Source organism: Phocoena sinus, chromosome 8 (genome assembly GCF_008692025.1).
Source record: "Phocoena sinus isolate mPhoSin1 chromosome 8, mPhoSin1.pri, whole genome shotgun sequence".
NCBI lineage: Eukaryota > Metazoa > Chordata > Mammalia > Artiodactyla > Phocoenidae > Phocoena > Phocoena sinus.
Genome location: NC_045770.1, coordinates 58402113 through 58421966, shown reverse-complemented (window position 1 = coordinate 58421966; position 19854 = coordinate 58402113). Strand labels below are relative to the sequence as shown.

The following is a 19854-nucleotide window of genomic DNA, read 5'->3' as shown; positions in this document are numbered from 1 at the left end:
AAAAAAAAAAAAAAAATGACTAGGAGGGACTTCCCTTGCGGTCCAGTGGTAAGATGCCGCGCTTCCACTGCAGGGGGCACGGGTTCCACCCCTGATCGGGGAACTAAGATCCCACACGCCGCGTGGGTGCCGCAAAAAGCAACAACAACAGCAACAAAAAATTACTAGGAGTTACATTGAGGATGTTGGATGAAGAGTCAGACTCTGCAGGGAGGGGAAACATTCTGGGCAAGGGTGGAAAGTCATTGATCCTGGAGATGCAGTTGGGAAACTTTTAGCAGTTTGTTAATCCTGGAATCTCAAGTGGGCACTAGAGGATGATGGTACATGAGACTTGAGAAGTAGACAGGTCTAGATTAACTTTTTTTAAAGTTGCCATTTATTGAGGAACTACTATATACCCTTATATGTCACGCAAAACACCTAGGAGTACTGACCTGCTCGTTGCACTTTCAGCTGCGACCACCTGAGGTCATTGCTCTTGGGTTTTAATTGACATGGTGCAGCAAGGTAGCTTGTGTTGAACTTGCCATGGGAGGTGGGCTGCTTGTTATGATTAAATTGAGAGGATTGGTTCTTTTTCTTCTTTTTTTTTTAAAAAATTAATTAATTTATTTATTTTTGGCTGCATTGGGTCTTTGTTACTGTGCACGGGCTTTCTCTGGTTGTGGCGAGCGGGGTCTACTATTCGTTGTGGTGCGCGGGCTTCTCATTGCAGTGGCTTCTCTTGTTGCAGAGCACAGGCTCTAGGCGGGCGGTCTTCAGTAGTTGTGGAGCGTGGGCTCCGTAGTTGTGGCGCACAGGCTTAGTTGTTCCGCGGTATGTGGGATCTTCCTGGACCAGGGCTCGAACCCATGTCCCCGGCATGGGCAGGTGGATTCTTCACCACTGTGCCACCAGGGCAGTCCCGAGAGGACTGGTTCTTTCATGTGTGTCTTCTCTCTCTCTCTTTCTCTGAACTGTAAGCCTCTTTAGAACTGGGACTGTGTTTTCTCTTTCTTTGGTCTCTTTCTTTAGAGTGGTTGAATCAGCACTTTGCACACAGCAGGTGCTTAATAAATGTCTCATTCTGTACAGCATACTGATAGGATACTAGGAGCACGCTTACCTCAAATTTGTAGTAAAAATAATGTCCTATCTGTGTACATTACTCAATCTTTCTTTAAAGATACCACTTATTGAGCAACTACTATATACCAGACGTGTAACCACTGTGTGCCAGGCTTTAAAAGCATTATTTCATTTTACAGTATTATAAATGGTATATTTTATTTAATCCTCAGATATGCTGTGGTTATTAAGGACCCTGTTTAAGGAATCTAAGGCTCATTAAATGACTTTCCCAAGTGGCTAGTAATTTCTAGAGCCATTATTTGAACTGACAGTGGTCAGAATCCATCTAATGTCCGTGCCATTTCCATTTCACAGAAATTCACTATTTTGAGCTTCACAAGAATCTTAGGTGTTACAGATGAAGACACTGACACCTAGAGAGGTCACTCAATGTCATGTAGTGACTAAGACAGTACTTGAGCCCAGATTTTCTTTTTTTTTTTTTTCAGCCATGCTGTGCAGCATGCAGGATCTTAGTTCCCCAACCAGGGATCAAACCCGTGCTCCCTGCAGTGGAACCGCAGAGTCTTAACCACTGGACTGCCAGGGAAGTCCCCCAGATATTCTTTGGCTTCCATCTTAGTCTAGGGCTCTTTATGCAGCACCAGGCTGAGCCTCTCTGCCATCCCAGTCAGGGTCAGGCCTTCTGTCTGGTGTACATTTCTTGAGTGTGCTACACTGAGTTATAAACATAACCACTTGATTTCTGTGCACCCTATGGCTCATTATGGACTGTTCAGAGTACCATCACCAAATCATTTAAGTCCCCAGGTGTAGCTTTTAAATTTTCCATCAGCAGAATTTCTGGAAGCTGTATATGCTGCAGGCCTGTCAGCTTTTCATTTGAGGATTCAGATGATACAATTTCTTCCCAACTTTCCCACCCTAGAGAATGCCACCTATAGTGATAGGCAGCTACTATCATTACTTTTGCAGAATCTAGAGGAGAGAGCCTGGGTTTGGGGCCACAGAGTCAGCTTCTAGCCATGGCTAGACCCAAAGTGGTTGCCTTTTCCATTTCCTTACTATTGTAACCTTTATTTTAACCTTTCTGGACTTCGACTTCCCCCTTATATAAAATTAGGGGAGGAAGGAAGGAGAAACTAAGTTATCTCTAAGTTACCTTGCAGCTATAACAGTCTGTGATTCTAATCTGAGTCCTTTCTCTATCTGTTCTTTGCCAGCAAAGTTCCCCAGTAGCCTTGGCCAAATAACATCCTTCAGAGGACCTCAGTTTTCTGTCTGTAAAATAGGAGTAATATGGATATTTCTGTACAAAAATGGTTTAGTGATTTATCCCATGGCCCATTTTGGGCATCATATTGTAATTCTACAGGGATCCAAGGATGGCCGCCCTGGGCCAACTCACAGTGAATCCAGGTCAGTCACAGGAGTACCAAAGTTTGATGGTGGACAGTAGTCCCTCTTCCCTGCCATCTTTCTCGTAGCCTCCATTCCTTTCCTGCCTAGCTCTCCTTCATGGGCAGTCAGGGTGGCCTTCCCGAAACAGAGCCCTAGTCATGTACATCTCTTGCACAGATATCTTTAATAGCTCCCCATGGCAGTCATGAAGGTCTGAACTTACGCAGTAGGAATAAAAAGGAGGGGATGAGAAAGATTGAGCAGGTAAAATTATAGGAACTGGTGTCTGAAATCTCATGCACTCAAGCTCTTGCTAGCTATGCTGTGCCCTGGCTCAGAACTGAAGTATAATATCACAGTGGACTCCTGATGGTGTGGATTGGTCTAGACAGATCTAGGCCAACATGGAAAAGCAAGTGAGATGCCAAGAGGGATACTAGAATCAGCTTTCTTCCTTTTGTTCTCCTAAAGCGACACCTTTGAAGAGCCCTGGCATTTTCCCTGGTTAAGAAAAGCCTCCTGCAGGCTTCAAAGAAGCTCCTCCCTTCCCTGCTGGAAAATTTCAGCCACTCCCCTTTGCATTCTGACTTTAGCATTCTTCACAGCTCTGACTGCAGTGCTGTCATGATGAGAAGTCTGGATCACTGCATTTGGCCTCGGGTATGGTGGGCTCTGCAGGAGAGCCAAACCCCTGCACCTTGATGGTTGGTTATAGAAGTTGGCTTCTCACTCATAGCAAAGTCTAGGACCCTGGGGTGACTACCACTGTTAAGAACTTTAATAATGCAGAGGGTTCAGTGAAAAAATTTCTGCATTGGGAGTCAGGAGGTCTGGGTTAGTTCCTAGGATCTGTCCGGTGTGGCTGTGTGACTCTGGGGGACATATTTAATCTCTCTGGGCTTCATATTCTTCCCCTGCAAGGATGAAGAACTGGGAAAAAGTTATCTCTAAATGCCATCCTATTCTAAAATTCTAAAATAGTGATTCACTGCATGTTGTCTCTCTGCTGGGCCCTGTGCTAGATGTGAAGAATATGAAAATGAAAAAATAATAATAAAAGTTAATGTTTATTGAGTGTTTAAATATGTGCCACAGATTGAATTAACTATATACAGTGTTTTGTTCAGTTCTCAGAATATCCCTGTGAGATCAGGTTTGTATCAGTTTTACCGGCCTTGTGAAAGGACCATTTCTTGGTCCTCCCCCTGTTTCCCCAGATTGGGCCCCTGCTGTCTTAGACTGACCTGGAGAGCATTGATGTGAGAGAACCACTCTAGGTGCTCTGCCAGGAACACCTCTGCTATGGCAGTAACTAGGCTATTGGCTGTTAGATAGGGGTGACTTAAGACATGTAAATAGATCCCCACCTCATTTTTTTCTTTAAAAAAAATTTCTACCAAATAGCAAGATTTATTCTAAATCTCCAATAATTAGGACAGTGTGGTATTAGCTCAAGAATAGACAAATAGCCCAATGGAGCAGGATAAAGAATACAGAAACAGATCCAAGTATCTCTGAACATTTTTTTTTTTTTTTTTTTTTTTGTGGTATGCGGGCCTCTCACTGTCGTGGCCTCCCCCGTCGCGGAGCACAGACTCCGCACGCGCAGGCCCAGCGGCCATGGCTCACGGGCCAGCCACTCCGCGGCATGTGGGATCCTCCCGGACCGGGGAACGAACCCGTGTCCCCTGCATCGGCAGGCGGACTCTCAACCACTGCGCCACCAGGGAAGCCCTCTGAACATTTATTATATGACATAAGTGACACTGCATTGCAGTGGTGCTGGGGTACTTGGGTCAATTGGATTGAATAGTCATGTGAAAAAAACTGACTTGACTCCTATTTCACACTGTACACAAAAAGCACTTAAAATGATTGTAGATCTAAATGTAAATATTAAAATAATCAAACTTTAGAAGATAACATACAAGAATATCCTCATGATCTTAAGGTAAGCAAAGATTTCTTAAACAGGACACAAAAGTCACTATAAATATAAAAGAAAAAAATGAGTAAATTGGGCTACATTAAAAATAAGAATTTTTGCTCATCAAAATGCACCATTAAAAAGTGAAAAAGGAAGACACAGGGAGGAAGAAGATATTTGCAACATGTACGTTTAACAAAGGATCATGTCTAGAATATAGAAGGAACCTCTGCAAATCAGTAAGAGAAAGGAAGGCAACCCAATCTAAAAAATGGGCAAAATATTTGAATAGGCAGATTATAAAAGAGAATATCCAAATGGCCAGTGGACATATGGGAACATGCTCAGGTTCAGTAGACTTAAAGGAAATGCAAGTTAAAGTCTCAATGCATTACCACCTCATACCAACCAGAATGGCTAAAAGAAACCGACCAGAAAACCTGACTATACTAAGTTTTGTAAGTATTGGCAAGAATGTAGAGCAACTAGAACGTTCGTGTACTGCTGGTGGGAGTCTAATTTGGAAACCACTTTGAAAAACAGAGAACTTATTAAAGATGAACCTCTACATTGTCTGTAACTCAGTAGTTCAAGTTCTGGGTATATCCCCAACAGAAATACATACATATGTTCACTGAAAGATACATGCAAAAACATTGGTAGCAATACTGTTTATAATGGCTCCACACCGGAAACAACTCTAATTTCCACCTACAGTAAAAAGGATAAATAAACTATAACATATTCATATAATAGACTTACTAGGGCAATGAGAAGGAAAGAATTCCTGTTTCACCTAAAACACGATGAATCTTACAAACATAATGAGTTAAAGAAGCTGGACACAAAAGAGAACATAGTATATTATTCCATTTTCACAAATTTAGAAAAAAGGCAAAATGAGCATATGGTTCTAGAAGTCAGACTAGTGGTCACCAATTTGGGAGGCAGGAGACTTTTGGGGGTGCTGGTAGTGGTCTGTTTCTTGTTCAAGATACTGTTTATACAGGTATTTTCACATTGAAAATTCATTGAGCTGTGTACTTATTTATGCATTTTTAGTATGAACATTGTAAAAACATTTTTACTAAAAAATTTTAAAAAGCAAGGTAGATTTTAAGAGTCTAACTTTGAATTGATAAAAGATTCATATTATTAAAAATTCAAAAAATATAGAAGGGAAGTAGTTAAAAAGTCTCCTTCCCATCCCTGTGCCCCAGCCATACAGTTCCCTCCCTCATAGGCAGCCAATGGTATTAGTATTTTTGTGTATCCTTCCAGAGTTAGTTTTTGATATGCAAACAAATAAATATGTAAGTAATTAAACACACACATCTATTCTCCCCCACCCACCCTTTGTATATGTATGGCAATATTCTGAAAACATTATTCTACAGTCTGCTTTTATCATTTAATTTATCTTGAAAACCTTTCTGTATCAGTACATAAGGAAGTTCCTTACGTCTTCTTACAGCTGCATAATGTACTATTGAATGGATGTGCCATGTTTTATTTAACAAGTTCCCCTCCTGATGGGCATTTAGGTTAAATTATTTCTGGTTGAGAAGCTTTCTTGATCCTGTTCTATGTCGTGTTACATATCTGTTTTCCCAGGGCTCATACTTTTTACAGCAGTTTGCACAGGTTGATATGTAGTGAAGCAATACTTTATATGAAAGAGAAGGGTAGAAATAAAATAATTTGTCTGCCTCTAAGTTTTTAAAAGGAAGGCTGTCTAAATAATTGGACTGCAGAATTTCAAAGCTAGGAGGGCTGGAAGAGAAGTAATTCTGCACTTTCTTGTGATTAATTTCTTTAAGATTCCGATGAAAGTTAAGATTCTCTCCTTAGAAAAAGTGTGCACCCATGTAAAATTTTGCATATAAGTTTTGGGGTTGACACACCCCTTGAAATTCCTTTATGGATTCTAGATTAAGAATCTGTTGGGAGGGCTTCCCTAGTGGCGCAGAGATTAAGAATCTGCCTGCCGATGCAGGGGACACAGGTTCAAGCCCTGGTCCGGGAAGATCCCACATACCACAGAGCAACTAAGCCCAAGCGCCATATCTACTGAGCCTGCACTCTAGAGCCTGTGAGCGGCAACTACTGAGCCCGCCTGCGCGCATAGAGCCGGTGCTCAGCAACATGAGAAGCCACCGCAATGAGAAGGAGCCCGGGCATCGCAACAAAGAGTAGCCCCCGCTCACTGGAGCTAGAGAAAGTCCGTGCGCAGCAACGAAGACCCAACGCAGCCAAAAATAAATGAGTAAATAAATAAATTTATTTTTTTAAAAAAAAGAATCTTTTGGGAATTCCCTGGTGGTCCAGTGGTTAGGACTGTGTGCTCTCACTGCCAAGGGCCCAGGTTCAATCCCTGGTCAGGGAACTAAGATCCCACAAGCTGAAGCAGCCGCATAGCACAGGGAGATCAGCTCGGTGCTTTATGACTACCTAGAGGGGTGGGATAGGGAGGGTGGGTGGGAGAGAGACGCAAGAGGGAAGAGATATGGGAACATATGTATATGTATAACTGATTCACTTTGTTATAAAGCAGAAACTAACACACACACAAAAAAAATAAAAAAGGATTCTTTATTTCCTGTAAAAAAAAAAAAAGATCCCACAAGCTGTGCGGCATGCCCCCCCCCCAAAAATCCTCAAGAATCTGTTATCTAGCATAACCCCATTAATATAAAAATTGGGAAACTGAGGGCCAGATTTGGAAGGTGAGTCTCAAAACTAGTTAATGGCAGAAGACAGTCACATGTATTTATGTTAAATAATGCCAGCAATATTCCTTCTCCTTTCATTGACTGATGCTACAGCCCAGTGTCAAGGGAGGCTGCCCATTCCTTCCCAGGAAAAGTTCAATTTATAGGTAGGGTAACCTGAGAGAAAAATGGTAAACAAGTTTAACTGAACGATTAATTTTTTTAATGTATATATATATATCAAGATGGTATGGTTAGAATTTCTTGTACAATACTTTGATTTAGTTTCTTTCTCTTTTGTTTCCTGTTTAGCCCAGGAAGAAGAGGGGAAAAGTGGAAGTGAGACCCATTAATTTGGGGACAGATTATGAATATGGGGTTTTAAACATTCACCTGACTGCATATGATATGGCCCTGGCAGAGAGTTATGCCCAGTATGTTCACAACCTCTGCAACCATCTCTCCATTAAAGTCGAGGAAAGGTATGAAAGATGCCTTTGCATGGGATGTTCTTGCTGTGGGTAGTATGCTCTGCTTTATTGTTAAATGAAGTTTTGAGATATAATTTACATGTAGTAAAATTCACTCTTTTTACATATATAGTTTGCCACCATCAAAATATAGAACAAGTCCATTAAGTTCTTAAAACAAAAAGTTCCTGGGTGCCCAAGGTATAGTCAATTTCCTCTCTCTTTCCTCTCAAGTCCCTGGCAACCACTGATTGATTTTCTCTCCCTATTGTTTTAAGTTCTCCAGAATATCATATAAATGGAATCATACAGTATGTAGCTGTTTGTTTCTGGCCTCTTTCACTTAGCATAATGGATTTAAGATTCATCTGGGGTTTTGCAAGTATTCTGTTGCTGAATAGTATTGCATTAAATGGTGAACCTTAATTGGTTTATGCATTCACCAGTTGATATACATTTGGATTGTTTCTAGTTTATTGGTAATTATGAATAAAGCTGCCATAAGCTTTCTCATACCAGTTTTGTAGGGGCATGTGTCTTCCTTCCTCTTCAATAACTACCTAAACCTGGGATTGTTGGGTTTTATGGTGAATGTGTGTTTAACTTTATAAGAAACTGTCAAACTTTTTCCAGAGTGGCTGTCCTATTTTGTATTCCCACCATCAGTATATGGGAGTTTCAATAACTCCTTACCCTGGTCAGCACTTGGTTTGTCACATTTTTTTAAAGTTATTCTGGGAGATATATGGTGGTATTTCATAGTGGCTTTATTTTCTTCTTCTTTTTTTGGCTGCACTGCGCGGATTGTGGGATCTTAGTTACCTGACCAGGGATCGAACCACTGCCACGGCAGTGAAAGTGCCGAGTCCTAACCACTGGACCGCCAGGGAATTCCCCATACCACACTATCTTGATTACAGTAGCTTGATTACTGAAAAAGCAACTTTGTTCTTTATTCAAAATTATTTTGGCTATTTTAGGTCCCTGGGTTTTTCATTAAAATTTTAGAATTAGCTTGTTGATTTCTACAGAAAAGAGCCTGATGGAATTTTGGTGGGGTGTGTTGAATCTGAGGAGAACTGACATCTATTTTGAGTCCTCTGATCCATTAACATGGTATATCTCCCCATTTATATAGATATTCTTTGCCTCCTCTGCTTTTTACATACTCTTTGGGTTTCCTGGAAAACTGTAGGGAAGGAGAACTAACATTTACTGACTATCCATGCCAGGCCAGGCACTTTACATATCTTATCTCAATGTTTGAGAAAGTGTGGGATGCCCTGTGGTTTGCCTTAAATAACATTAAATCACATGGTGAGAAATTTCTTCTCTTTTTAATTCTTTTTAAACCTAATTATGTGAAGGAGAAATTCTTGGTGTTGTGCTGGTATGTCCTTAACACCGCTGAAGTACTTCCTAATCTTTATAAGAAAGAGGGGACCTCAGGCTCAGAGTCTTTGGCAAACACCACCATCTAGCTAGAATTTTATAACACTGTTTTGTTTTCACTGTATTTATTTTTAGCTTAACTTCTTTTTTTTTTTTTTTTTTTTTGCGGTATTCGGGCCTCTCACTGTTGTGGCCTCTCCCGTTGCGGAGCACAGGCTCCGGATGTGCAGGCTCAGCGGCCATGGCTCACGGGCCCAGCTGCTCCGTGGCATGTGGGATCTTCCTGGACCGGGGCACGAACCCGTGTCCCCTGCATCGGCAGGCGGACTCTCAACCACTGCGCCACCAGGGAAGCCCTTAACTTCTTTATATGTCAACTGATACTCTTTTTTCTATTTACTATAGTGATATAAAGTCAGGCTTATTGAGGTATAATTTACGTTAGTAAAATTCACCCTTTTAGTGAACAGTTTCTGTGAGTTTTGACAAATGCATGCAGTACAATAATTACCATCATAATCAGGATATAGAACATCTTCATCATCCCAAGAAGTCCCCTCCTCCCTTTGTAGTCAACCCCTTGTCCCACCCCCAGTCCCTGCAACTATTGATTTATTTTATGTCCTTGTAGTTTTGCCTTTTCCAAAATGTCATATAAATGGAATCATACAGTATTTTTCCATTTGAGTCTGGCTTCTTTCACTTAGGATAATGTATTTGAGATTCATCCATGTTGTTACCTGTGTAAAGTAGTTTGTTCCTTTTTGTTGCTGAGTAGCATTTCATTGAGTGGGTGTACCACAGTTTGTTTATTCATTTGAAGGACGTTTGTGTTGTTTCCAGTTTCGGGCAGTTACAAATAGAGCTACTATAAACATGTACAGGTGTTTGTGAGAACAGAAGTTTTCATTTCTCTAGGAGTGTGATTGCTGGGTCAAATGGTAAGAGTGGTGTATTTTTATTTTTATTTAGTTTTAAAATATATTTATTTATTTATTTATTGGCCTCGTTGGGTCTTCGTCGCTGCATGCGGGCTTTCTCTAGTTGTGGTGAGCGGGGACTACTCTTTGTTGTGGTGAGTGGGCTTCTCCTTGTGGTGGCTTCTCTTGCTGCGGAGCATGGGCTGTAGGTGTGCGGGCTTCAGTAGTTGTGGTGTGCAGGTTCAGTAGTTGTGGTGCGCAGGCTCAGTTGCTCTGCAGCATTTGGGATCTTCCTGGACTAGGGCTCGAACCCGTGTCCCCTGCATTGACAGTCAGATTCTTAACCACCGCACCACCAGGGAAGTTCTGTACTTTTAAATTTGTAAGAAACTGCCAAGCTGCTTTCCACAGTGGCCATACCACTTTTCACTCTAACCAGCAACATGAGTTCCAGTTGTTCCACATCTCAAGTTTCTTTTTAAAATTAATTTTTAAGTGAGTTGATTTAAAGAAAAATATTTAATAAATAATAGTTTGGGTGGTTGGTTTGCCATTGTAGCAAGGTAATACGTGGCATCATATGTGGATATGGCAAAAATTATACTTTCGTACTCACTAGATATTAGTGTATTCCCATTTTATAGATGAGTAAACCAAGGCTCTGAAAGGCCAAAATTCACAGAACCAGTAAGTTGCCTGGATTTAACCCAGTTCTCCCTGACTCCAGTATTTTTAATTATATAGTATTTTAAGTCCTTAAGCCAAATTTGAACTTTTAAACCTTTATTACTTAGAGTATAACTGTGCTAAATGTGCTTCTTAGAAGATTGGATAATCAGCTGTGACTTTAGCTCTCACAGCTGATAGTACTTCAATTGTTTTAGGCCTAAAGATGTACTTTATCTTTTTCTGATGCCCCAGAGAGTTGGTTGCTCTTTCAGCACTTGACACATACCTCTGTCATGTCACTTAGTGCTCTGGGCTGTAATCATCTATTCATTTGCCAGCTCCCTTCCCCCCTGACTTGTGTTCTTCTTCATTTCTTCAGTACCTAGCATAAAGCCTGCCACATGGGGAACATTAAGCCATTCTTGAAAGAATGACAGGTTCTTGAATATGACTAAACAATCCAGTTGTGTAGTATACATTTCCTAAAGTTTAATGAAAGTGCTTTTAAGTACTTAATTAAAGAACTGCTGGTTGAGCCTCTTCTTGCTCTGTGGTAGGCATTGGACTAGACATTCTGACTGGAGGATACAAAGGTAAATGCCCGATTTCAAGGAGAGTGTGTGTATATGTGTGTGTGCACACATACACACACCAAAAAAATAATTATAACATAATGTGGAAGTGATAAGTGAAAGATAAAGTTTAATATCAGTTCAAGAAGGCAGAGTAGCATAATAATTTAGAGCAATGCTTCTCAAAGTACCACTCTGCGAAGATATTAGGAGCTTATGCCAAAATGTACATTAACGCTTTGCTTCCTTCATCAAGAAACTCTTGCTATTGAAAACAAAATGTTGATTGAATTAAAGTGTGTTTACTGACTGGTTCATGCTTCTTATCTTGTCTTGAACTGATAACAAGCAGTTTGCTTACCAGCAGCTTGTCTTTGGATCACACTTTGAGTAACAAGTGGTTAAGAGTAAAAGCTCTGGAATCAAACTGTCTGCATTTAAATCCTAGTTCTACCAGTTATTAGCAATATGACCTTGAGAAATTCTGAACCTCAGTTTCTTTGTCTTCATAATGGGGATGGTAATTTTCCTATTTCTTTGAGTTCTGAAAATTAAATAAGAAAATATATAATAGCACTTAACAGAACGTTGTAAACACTCTGTAAATAATATTATTGTTATTAGTAATTAATGAGATGTTTTTCAGCTGGCAGGGATTAGGGGCAGCATCTCAGACATGGTGGTGGCAAAGAGGCATTAAATGCCATTTACAGAATGTTATCATACCTACAGTGGATCAACTCCTTGGAATAGTGTTTTAAATTTTCAGAAGGACTTTTTAAAATATTTTGTTTTTAATACCCTACTGTGAAAAGCTCTGGCTGCATTTGAGTAAAGGCAGGCAGGCAGTAACATTTGTTGAGCACCTACTATCATAACAGCCAGCCACTCTGCTAAATACTTTTTTTGTATATTACTTTACTTAATTCAGACAAGCACCTTGCCATAGTGTATCAAAGCATTGATTCTGGAGCCAGACTGCTTAGGTTTTGCTCTTGTTCTGCTACATTCTTACTGTGTGACATTGGGCAGTTTCCTTAACCTCTTTGTGTCTTGGTTTCCTCATTTGTAAAATGAGGTTAATAAAAGTACCTATCTAATAAAACTATTGTGAAAATAAAGGGAGTTAATATATTTAAAATGCTTACAACTAAGTCCAGAAACTTTGGCTGCTCTTATTGTTGTTATTATTAATAATAATATAATAAAAGCTTGCCTATAGTTGTAAATGGCAAGGTCTGGATTTGAACCCACTTCTTTTCCTCCAAATTCGTAATTCCCTCTAACTGGTTCTCCACACTGCTTTTAGTGTAATCTTTCTAGAATGGAAATATGATCATGTCACTCTCATGCTTAAATTCCTTCCATGGCCTCCCATTCCTTTAGGATCAAAATAAAAGTTTCTCACATACCTTGCTAGGTGCTCCATCGCCTGGGCTTGCCTCTCTCACCTTAACTCACACTTCTCTCTCCCTCTCCTTCTATCTCCAGTTACACTGACTTTGTTTTTTGTCCTTTCCCACCTCAGGACCTTTGCATATGCTCTCTGAAGCCTAGAATACTCTTTCCCCTTCAGCTAATCAGCCCCTATTTTTTTCTTAGGCTTTATTTTAAATGTCACTTCTTCAGAGAACCTCATTAAGTTAGGTCTTTATGTTATATATTTAGGAGAAGTAAAGGGTATATTCTTCCATGGTGGTGCAGTGGTTAAGAATCCGCCTGCCAATGCAGGCGACATGGGTTCAAGCCCTGATCCGGGAAGATCCCACATGCCGCAGAGCAACTGAGCCCATGCGCCACAACTATTGAGCCTGCGCTCTAGAGCCCTTGAGCCACAACTATTTAGCCTGCGTGCCACAGCTACTCAAGCCCGTGCACCTAGAGCCTGTGCTCTGCAACAAGAGAAGCCACCGCAATGAGAAGCCCGTGCACCACAATGAAGAGTAGCCCCTGCTCGCTGCAACTAGAGAAAGCCCGCGCGCAGCAATGAAGACCCAACACAGCCAAAAATAAATAAATTTATTTTTTAATAAAAAGGGTATATAACTTCCCTTTCAAAATGCTCATTCCTTACTCTCATAATTACTTGACTATTATTAGACTCTAAGATATGTAAGGCAGGGATGGTTTCTGTCTTCATCAGTAGTCACGCTAAGACCTTGCCCAGTACCTGACACATAGTAGGCACTGAATGAATATTTGTTGACTTGGATTGAGTTCCAGTAGGCATGAACATGAATTCTAGGATAACAAAATGAATAATGTGCTGCTTTTTGCCTCTTTCCTGGTTCTTTGCTCCAAATAGTAGAGCATAAAGAGATGTTCATTTTTAGCAATTCACTTCTCTGCACTGATTGAGGTTTTCAGACCATCATATCAGGCATTCTTACTGCCCAGCTTTTCAGAGATAAAATGATTTTCTTTTCTTCTGATTTTCATTTTATCTTGATCCATTTTTCCTTTAGTAGTTGGGGGTAGGGCTCTGACCTTGAGATGGAATTGAGCAGGGAAGCTGTGCGCTAGCTTTTGTTCTATAAATGGTCTGCCTTGCTGCAGCTGCAGCTCACCCAGAAGATGAGAGGAAGGGGCCTCTCCTGTGGGTCCTTTAATTTGCCTACATCCCTTGCTGAGCAGTTGTCTGGAGAGATGGAAATCTTACTCATCTGGGAGCAGTTTCCAAGCCTGAAGCTGACCCAGCTCCTGTTCTCTGTGGAGAGTAAAAGCATCATTCATCATCATTCTCAGTAAGGCTTTTCCTTTTTTTTTTTTTAGTCTACTTACATTTTTTTAAATGGAGGTATAACTTATATATAGTAGAGTCCACAGATTCTAAGTTCCCTAGCATCCCAGCAGGGTCCCTTGGGTCCTATCCCAGCAGTGCTCTTAAAAGCTAGCACTATTTTGTCATGTTAGGTTGACTTTTGAAATTCAACTACTTCATTTCTTCCCTTCTGTTTTTTTTAAAAATATTTATTTATTTATTTATTTAGGCTGTGCTGGGTCTTAGTTGCGGCATGTGGGATCTTCATTGTGGCCTGTGGGATCTTTTTTTAGTTGCAGCGTGCGGACTTCTTAGTTGCAGCATGCGAACTCTTAGTTGCAGTACACGTGCGGGATCTAGTTCCCTGACCAGGGATCAAACCCGGGCTCCCTGCATTGGGAGTGTGGAGTCTTACCCACTGGACCACCAGGGAAGTCCCTTCCCTTCTGTTTTTACTATCTGATCATCCAAGTAATGTTTATTGCAGAAAATTTGGGAAGTACAGAAAGGAGTAGATACTAAAGAAAAAGATACCTATACTCTTACTACTCAAAGGCCTATTATACTTTGAAATGCCTAGAGTTCTCAGTATTTTTTTTATCGAATTATGTCTGGTTTTTCTGTTGGTTCTCTTCGAGGGTCTCATGCCTCCTTGCTTTTGTAGAATGCCGTTTTTTGGAATGGCAAACATCTATGCTCATTCTTTACATCTTGATAAAGCCCTACCTCACCTATGAAGCCTTCCCCAAGCTCTCCCCCTTCTCTCCCTCTTGTCCCCGTAACGTTTGGTACGTACCTATATTGCCTTTGTCTTCCTGTGGTGCGGATGTTTGTGTACATACCTGTCTCTCCAAAACACTCTTAGCAAGCTCCTTGAAAGCATAGACTGCATAGTGCCCACCAGACTGCCTAGGACAGACAGGATCTCAGTAAATGTTTGTTGAAAGAGTGAATGAATGAATAAACAAATCAATGGAATCTTGTAAGTGTTGAGGAATAAAATGCATGTTTAGTGGCAAGAATGAACAATTCTCACTTTATTCAGTCTTATCTGTGGAATGTCAAAAAGGAAAAAGAGCATTTTAGAGTGCTGTTTACTTTTCTGAAAGCTTTTACATAATTACTTTATTTGATTTTCCATAACAAGTGTATGAATGCATCCCAATTTTTTTTTTTGTTTTGTTTTGGCTGCACCACGTAGCATTTGGGATCTTAGTTCCCTGACCAGGGATCGAACCCATGCTCCCTGCAGTGGAAGCGTGGAGTTTTAACCACCAGACCGCCAGGGAAGTCCCCAATTTTTTTTGTTGTTGTTTGTTTGTTTTTTACTGTACGCGGGCCTCTCACTGTTGTGGCCTCTCCTGTTGCGGAGCACAGGCTCCGGACGCGCAGGCTCAGCGGCCATGGCTCACGGGCCCAGCCACTCCGCGGCATGTGGGATCTTCCCGGACCGGGGCACGAACCCGTGTCCCCTGCATCGGCAGGCGGACTCTCAACCACTGCGCCACCAGGGAAGGCCCCCAATTTTTTTTATATAAGGAAGTTATTACCAAAGGTAAATTTGAAGAGATCAGAGATTGTGCTATAAAATAGAAGGGGATGTTATTTAGAGAGGCTATCTGGAAGTTTGCAATACCTAGCATTTACTCACTGTTTATAGGGGCAAGGGAATTGGCATTTGTAGGCACAGTATACCTGGCAAATTACTTATGTAATCTTATTTAATTATTGCTACAACCCTATGAACTAGGTAGTATTATCTTCATTTAATAGCTGAAGAAACTAAGACTCAGAGAGCTGAATTAGTTTGTCCAAGGTCAAATAGGTAGTAAGTGGCAAAGCCAACATTTAAATCCAGTACTGACTCTCATGTTTCTAATCCATTTTCCGTTACGCGCCAAACTTCTTTTCGTAGCAGTCCATCTGTAGAGGGCCATACTCCTTACTCTTAATTGATGAAGCTTTGTGTGGCATGAAAATTCAGCAATCCTACTGTTGTTATTATTATTCCATTTCTCTTCAGTTTGAGGAATTTTTGATAAGATGAACACAACACTAATACCATATTTCTGTGTAGCCATCAGTCCTATCTCATCACCATATCTGATTCTCACAATAGTCTATTGATATAAGCCTAGATTGTAATCCCCTTTATACATGGAGAAACTGAGGCCCAGAGTGGGAAGGGACTTGCCTAACTAAATATCGCTAATAAGTGACAGGACCAAGACTTGACCCCAAGTCCAGTACTCTTTATTGTGGCATGTAGATCTGCTGAAGCCGATTGTAGTGAGCAGAGACGCTACAACAATGGTTCTCAACCTGGGGACGTTTAACAATGGTGATAATTTTGATTGTTATCACTTCGGGTGTACTACTGGCACTTTCTCGGTGTAGAGGTTAGGGATGCATACTCCAGCCCCCACAACAAGAATTATCTGTTCTAAAGGGTCAGTAGTGCTGATGTTGAGAAATCCTGCTCTAGAACTGGAGCAGGGGACTTCCCTGGCGGTCCAGTGGTTAAGACTCCGCGCTTCCATCGCAGGCGGCACGGGTTTGATCCCTGGTTGGGAACTAAGATCCCACATGCCGCACGACACGGCCAAAAAATTTAAAAATAAAATAAAATAAAATAAAAATAGAACTGGAGCAGGATTGGGTTTCGTGCCTCATTTCTTCAGAAGAGGTGAAATACCCAAGGTTAGCCTCCAAAGTGTACCTAGTGATGAGCTTGATTCTTTTAGAACTGGCTATTCTTTAGTAGCAGTTAATACTTAGTAATCACCAGGTTTTATTCAGAGTGTTATATTAGGCATGACTGGGGGTGCAGAAAAGTATTAGATATGGTCTGTCCCCTCACGGAGTTTAGAGATTTCTGGAGGAGGCATAAGAGGATCTGGTTACTTTGCTCCTGGATGAAGATAAACAGTCCTAGATTGCAGGAGCTACTGCATGCAGTAGTGGCTGTACTCGGGGACTACCTTGACTGAAGTGGTGCTGCTGGCTTAAGAGAACCCTCCCAATAGCTGACTCTTCCTTCCCACAGTTATGCGATGCCCACCAAAACCGTGGAGGTGTTGCAGTTGCAGGACCAAGGCAGGAAAATGCTCCTGGACTCAGTTCTTACCACCCATGAGCGAGTGGTTCAGGTAGGTACTCTGGGAGAAATTTGAAATGTATTTGCCTCTCCTGGTTCTTTTCTCTATCCTGATCTCTTGGTTGAGCTTCAAACCTGCTATCCAGTTGTCTACTGGGTTTCTCCGTTAAAATGGTCCACAGGTGCCCTCACTCAGTGTATACAAAACTAATTGTAGAGGGACTGATGTTTTTTTCCTGTAATCCTCCTCACCTTTGAGCTTAATGCTTGACCCTTCTTTGCCCTTGGGTATCCATTCATTCTCCAAATTCAGTGGCTTCTACCCCTAAAAATCTTTCAGATCCATCCACTTTGCTGTATGATCATATCAATGTGATCGTGTCATTGTCCTGCCTAGAACGCCTCAGTGGCTTCCCTTTCGCTCTGTACCCATTAGCAGTCACTCCTCTTTCCCCATCCCCCCAGGTCCTGGCAACCACTAATCTGCATTCCACTTCTATGGTTTTATCTCTTCTAGGCATTTCTTCAAGTAGAATTATATAAAATATGGCCTTTTATATCTAGCTTATTTCACTTAGCATAATGCTTTCAAGGTTCATCCATGTTGTAGCATGTATCAGTATTTCATTCCTTTTTACTGCCAAGTAATATTCCAACAAATGGACATCACCCCTTTTTGATCCACTCAAGAAACATATCAGGAAGGTAACCAGAGGTATGTTAAGGTAGTAAAACCCTAAATTTGTGTTAAAATTTTAAATAATTAAAGTACTTACAATCTTGGTTCTTTAAATATTATCAGGAATAAATTATTTGAGCTACATTTTATGACAGCTCTAACTTGCCACTGAGGCTCACAGGATAAAGTTTGAACTCTTTGATTAGCACCTAAGTGCCTTCATGTTACTCCTCCTGCTTTTCTTCTTCACACCCCCTTTCATTCCAGCCACACATGTCACTAGTTTCAATTCCCTAGTACTGTACTTTTCCTCCACATTTTACTGAATATTGCTTCCTCTGCCTTAAAAAAAACTCCACACTACTGCTGAATTCTCCCAATTTAGTCCTGTATTTCAAGACTCTAACCAGATGTTACCTCTTTTGGAAGCTTTTTCTGACCCTCCTGACTGTTAGGTAGGTGTTTCTCTTGTGTGTTCCCACAGCCCACTGCATGCCCTTCTACCACACATCTGATTTAACTCTGGATTCTCAGCACAGGGTCTGACAACAACAGGTCCCAGTCTATGTGGGTAAACCTGAGTTGATTCAGAAAGTCATCCTGGACTTGACCTCTTGATCCAGTTATGACATTCATTGCCTACAAGAGCAGATATTGGCCATGACCATCTTAGTAACCAGACAACTTGGCAGATCAGCAAGAGAAATCCTGGAAAGTCTGGGCTCCAAAAACAGCTCTGGATGTTAATCCTTCACCCAAAGGCCCTGCTGGAGCTGACATTTGAGCCCTTGCCATGTCTGCCCAATCACCTAGGTTTCAGTGCCTCTCTCAGAGCATCTTCTTTCCTTTTGCAGATCAGCGGTTTGAGTGCTACATTTGCAGAGATTTTCTTGGAAATAATCCAAAGCAATCTTCCTGAAGGAGTCAAACTGTCAGTGAAGGAGGTATGTGCTAATATGAGAAGAGGCCTGCTGGTGGGCTCAAAATATGGAATAGAAAATCTGAACTGGCTGGCTTTAGAAACAAAGACATATGAATAATTTAGCCCAGATAAAAATAATAAGGAAAGGTGTGCAGGCTGCTTTACCGTGATCATTTTTCTGGCTTTCGCAGTGCATCAGGGATGATGCTTTATAGACCATGGAAGTTGAACTCCATCACAGCATCCTGACATTAGGCATGAGCCCATTACACCCACAAATTCCCTCCCTTGAGGCAGTTGTATAGCAGAAAGAACATGATTTACGATCACATACAGTGTAATTAAACAGAACACAAATAGGGAAATGTACTTAAGGCAGGGAGAAAGTCCAATTCAACTTTGAATCCTTGATACCTAATATAAGTCTGGTACATAGTAGCTACTCAGTAAAAGTTAGTTGAATCTAAATCATTTTCTGCAGAACTGGCTGATGGATCCTTTTCTGATGCTGGGCATATTTGAGTAACTCTGTAGTAATTCCCTCTTATCTTCTTTTTCTTCTCCTCAGCACACTGAAGAAGACTTCAAAGGAAGGTTCAAAGCTCGGCCAGAACTGGAAGAACTGCTAGCCAAGTTGAACTAGCTCACTGTAGACCCTTTCATGCCAGCACTGGTGATACTGAGTGGCAATGGAAAGAGCTTCCTGGGTGGCCAAAGTTAAGAAGGAGACCCTGACCCTCAATATCATAAGTACCCATCTCCACAGCCAGGAGTGCCTCCTCTCCTCTGTGAAGGAGTGCTTACCGATTGTCACCACTTTCCTTTGAGCCAACCCTAGGTATCTTCCATCTAATAAAAATCTGCTAATGATGGATGTGTGTGTATGTGAGAAGTCAGTCCATCCTGTCGAGTATATTTAACTAAGGGATTCAGTTTCTCTTTGCCTGGTGCTTTAGCACATAAGAATGTCCCCCTTCAGTATTTCTCCAATTAGAGTGAACTCATCCTTTAAATCAACCTGGCATGGAGTCCCTTTAGTGAAGCAGACAATCATAAGTAAACTCTCAGTGGATAGGAGGCATAGGGAGGGAGATTTTGTATATGAAAAAACCCTCCAGATAGGATCAGGGTCTGTCCATAAGTGAAAAAAAAGTACTTTGTGGGGTAGTGAGTGACCTGTCATAAGTATGCAGGCAGATGTTACATAACTGCAAATTAGGGTTGCCTGGAAGGAGTTTAAGCAAAGAATTAAAGGTTGA

General features: G+C 41.2%; 1 protein-coding gene across 1 annotated transcript in view; it reads left to right on the top strand.

Moving 5' to 3' along the window:
• The window catches only part of MRPL48 (mitochondrial ribosomal protein L48), a 49978-nt gene extending 30509 nt beyond the window's left edge, over window positions 1-19469 (top strand). Inside the window, exons 5-8 of the mRNA XM_032641875.1 lie at window positions 7426-7595; window positions 16944-17046; window positions 18528-18617; window positions 19164-19469. Coding sequence (XP_032497766.1) covers window positions 7426-7595; window positions 16944-17046; window positions 18528-18617; window positions 19164-19238 — 438 coding nt within the window. The 3' untranslated portion in view covers window positions 19239-19469. The remainder of the gene's footprint in view (window positions 1-7425; window positions 7596-16943; window positions 17047-18527; window positions 18618-19163) is intronic.
• Window positions 19470-19854: the final 385 nt, after the last annotated feature.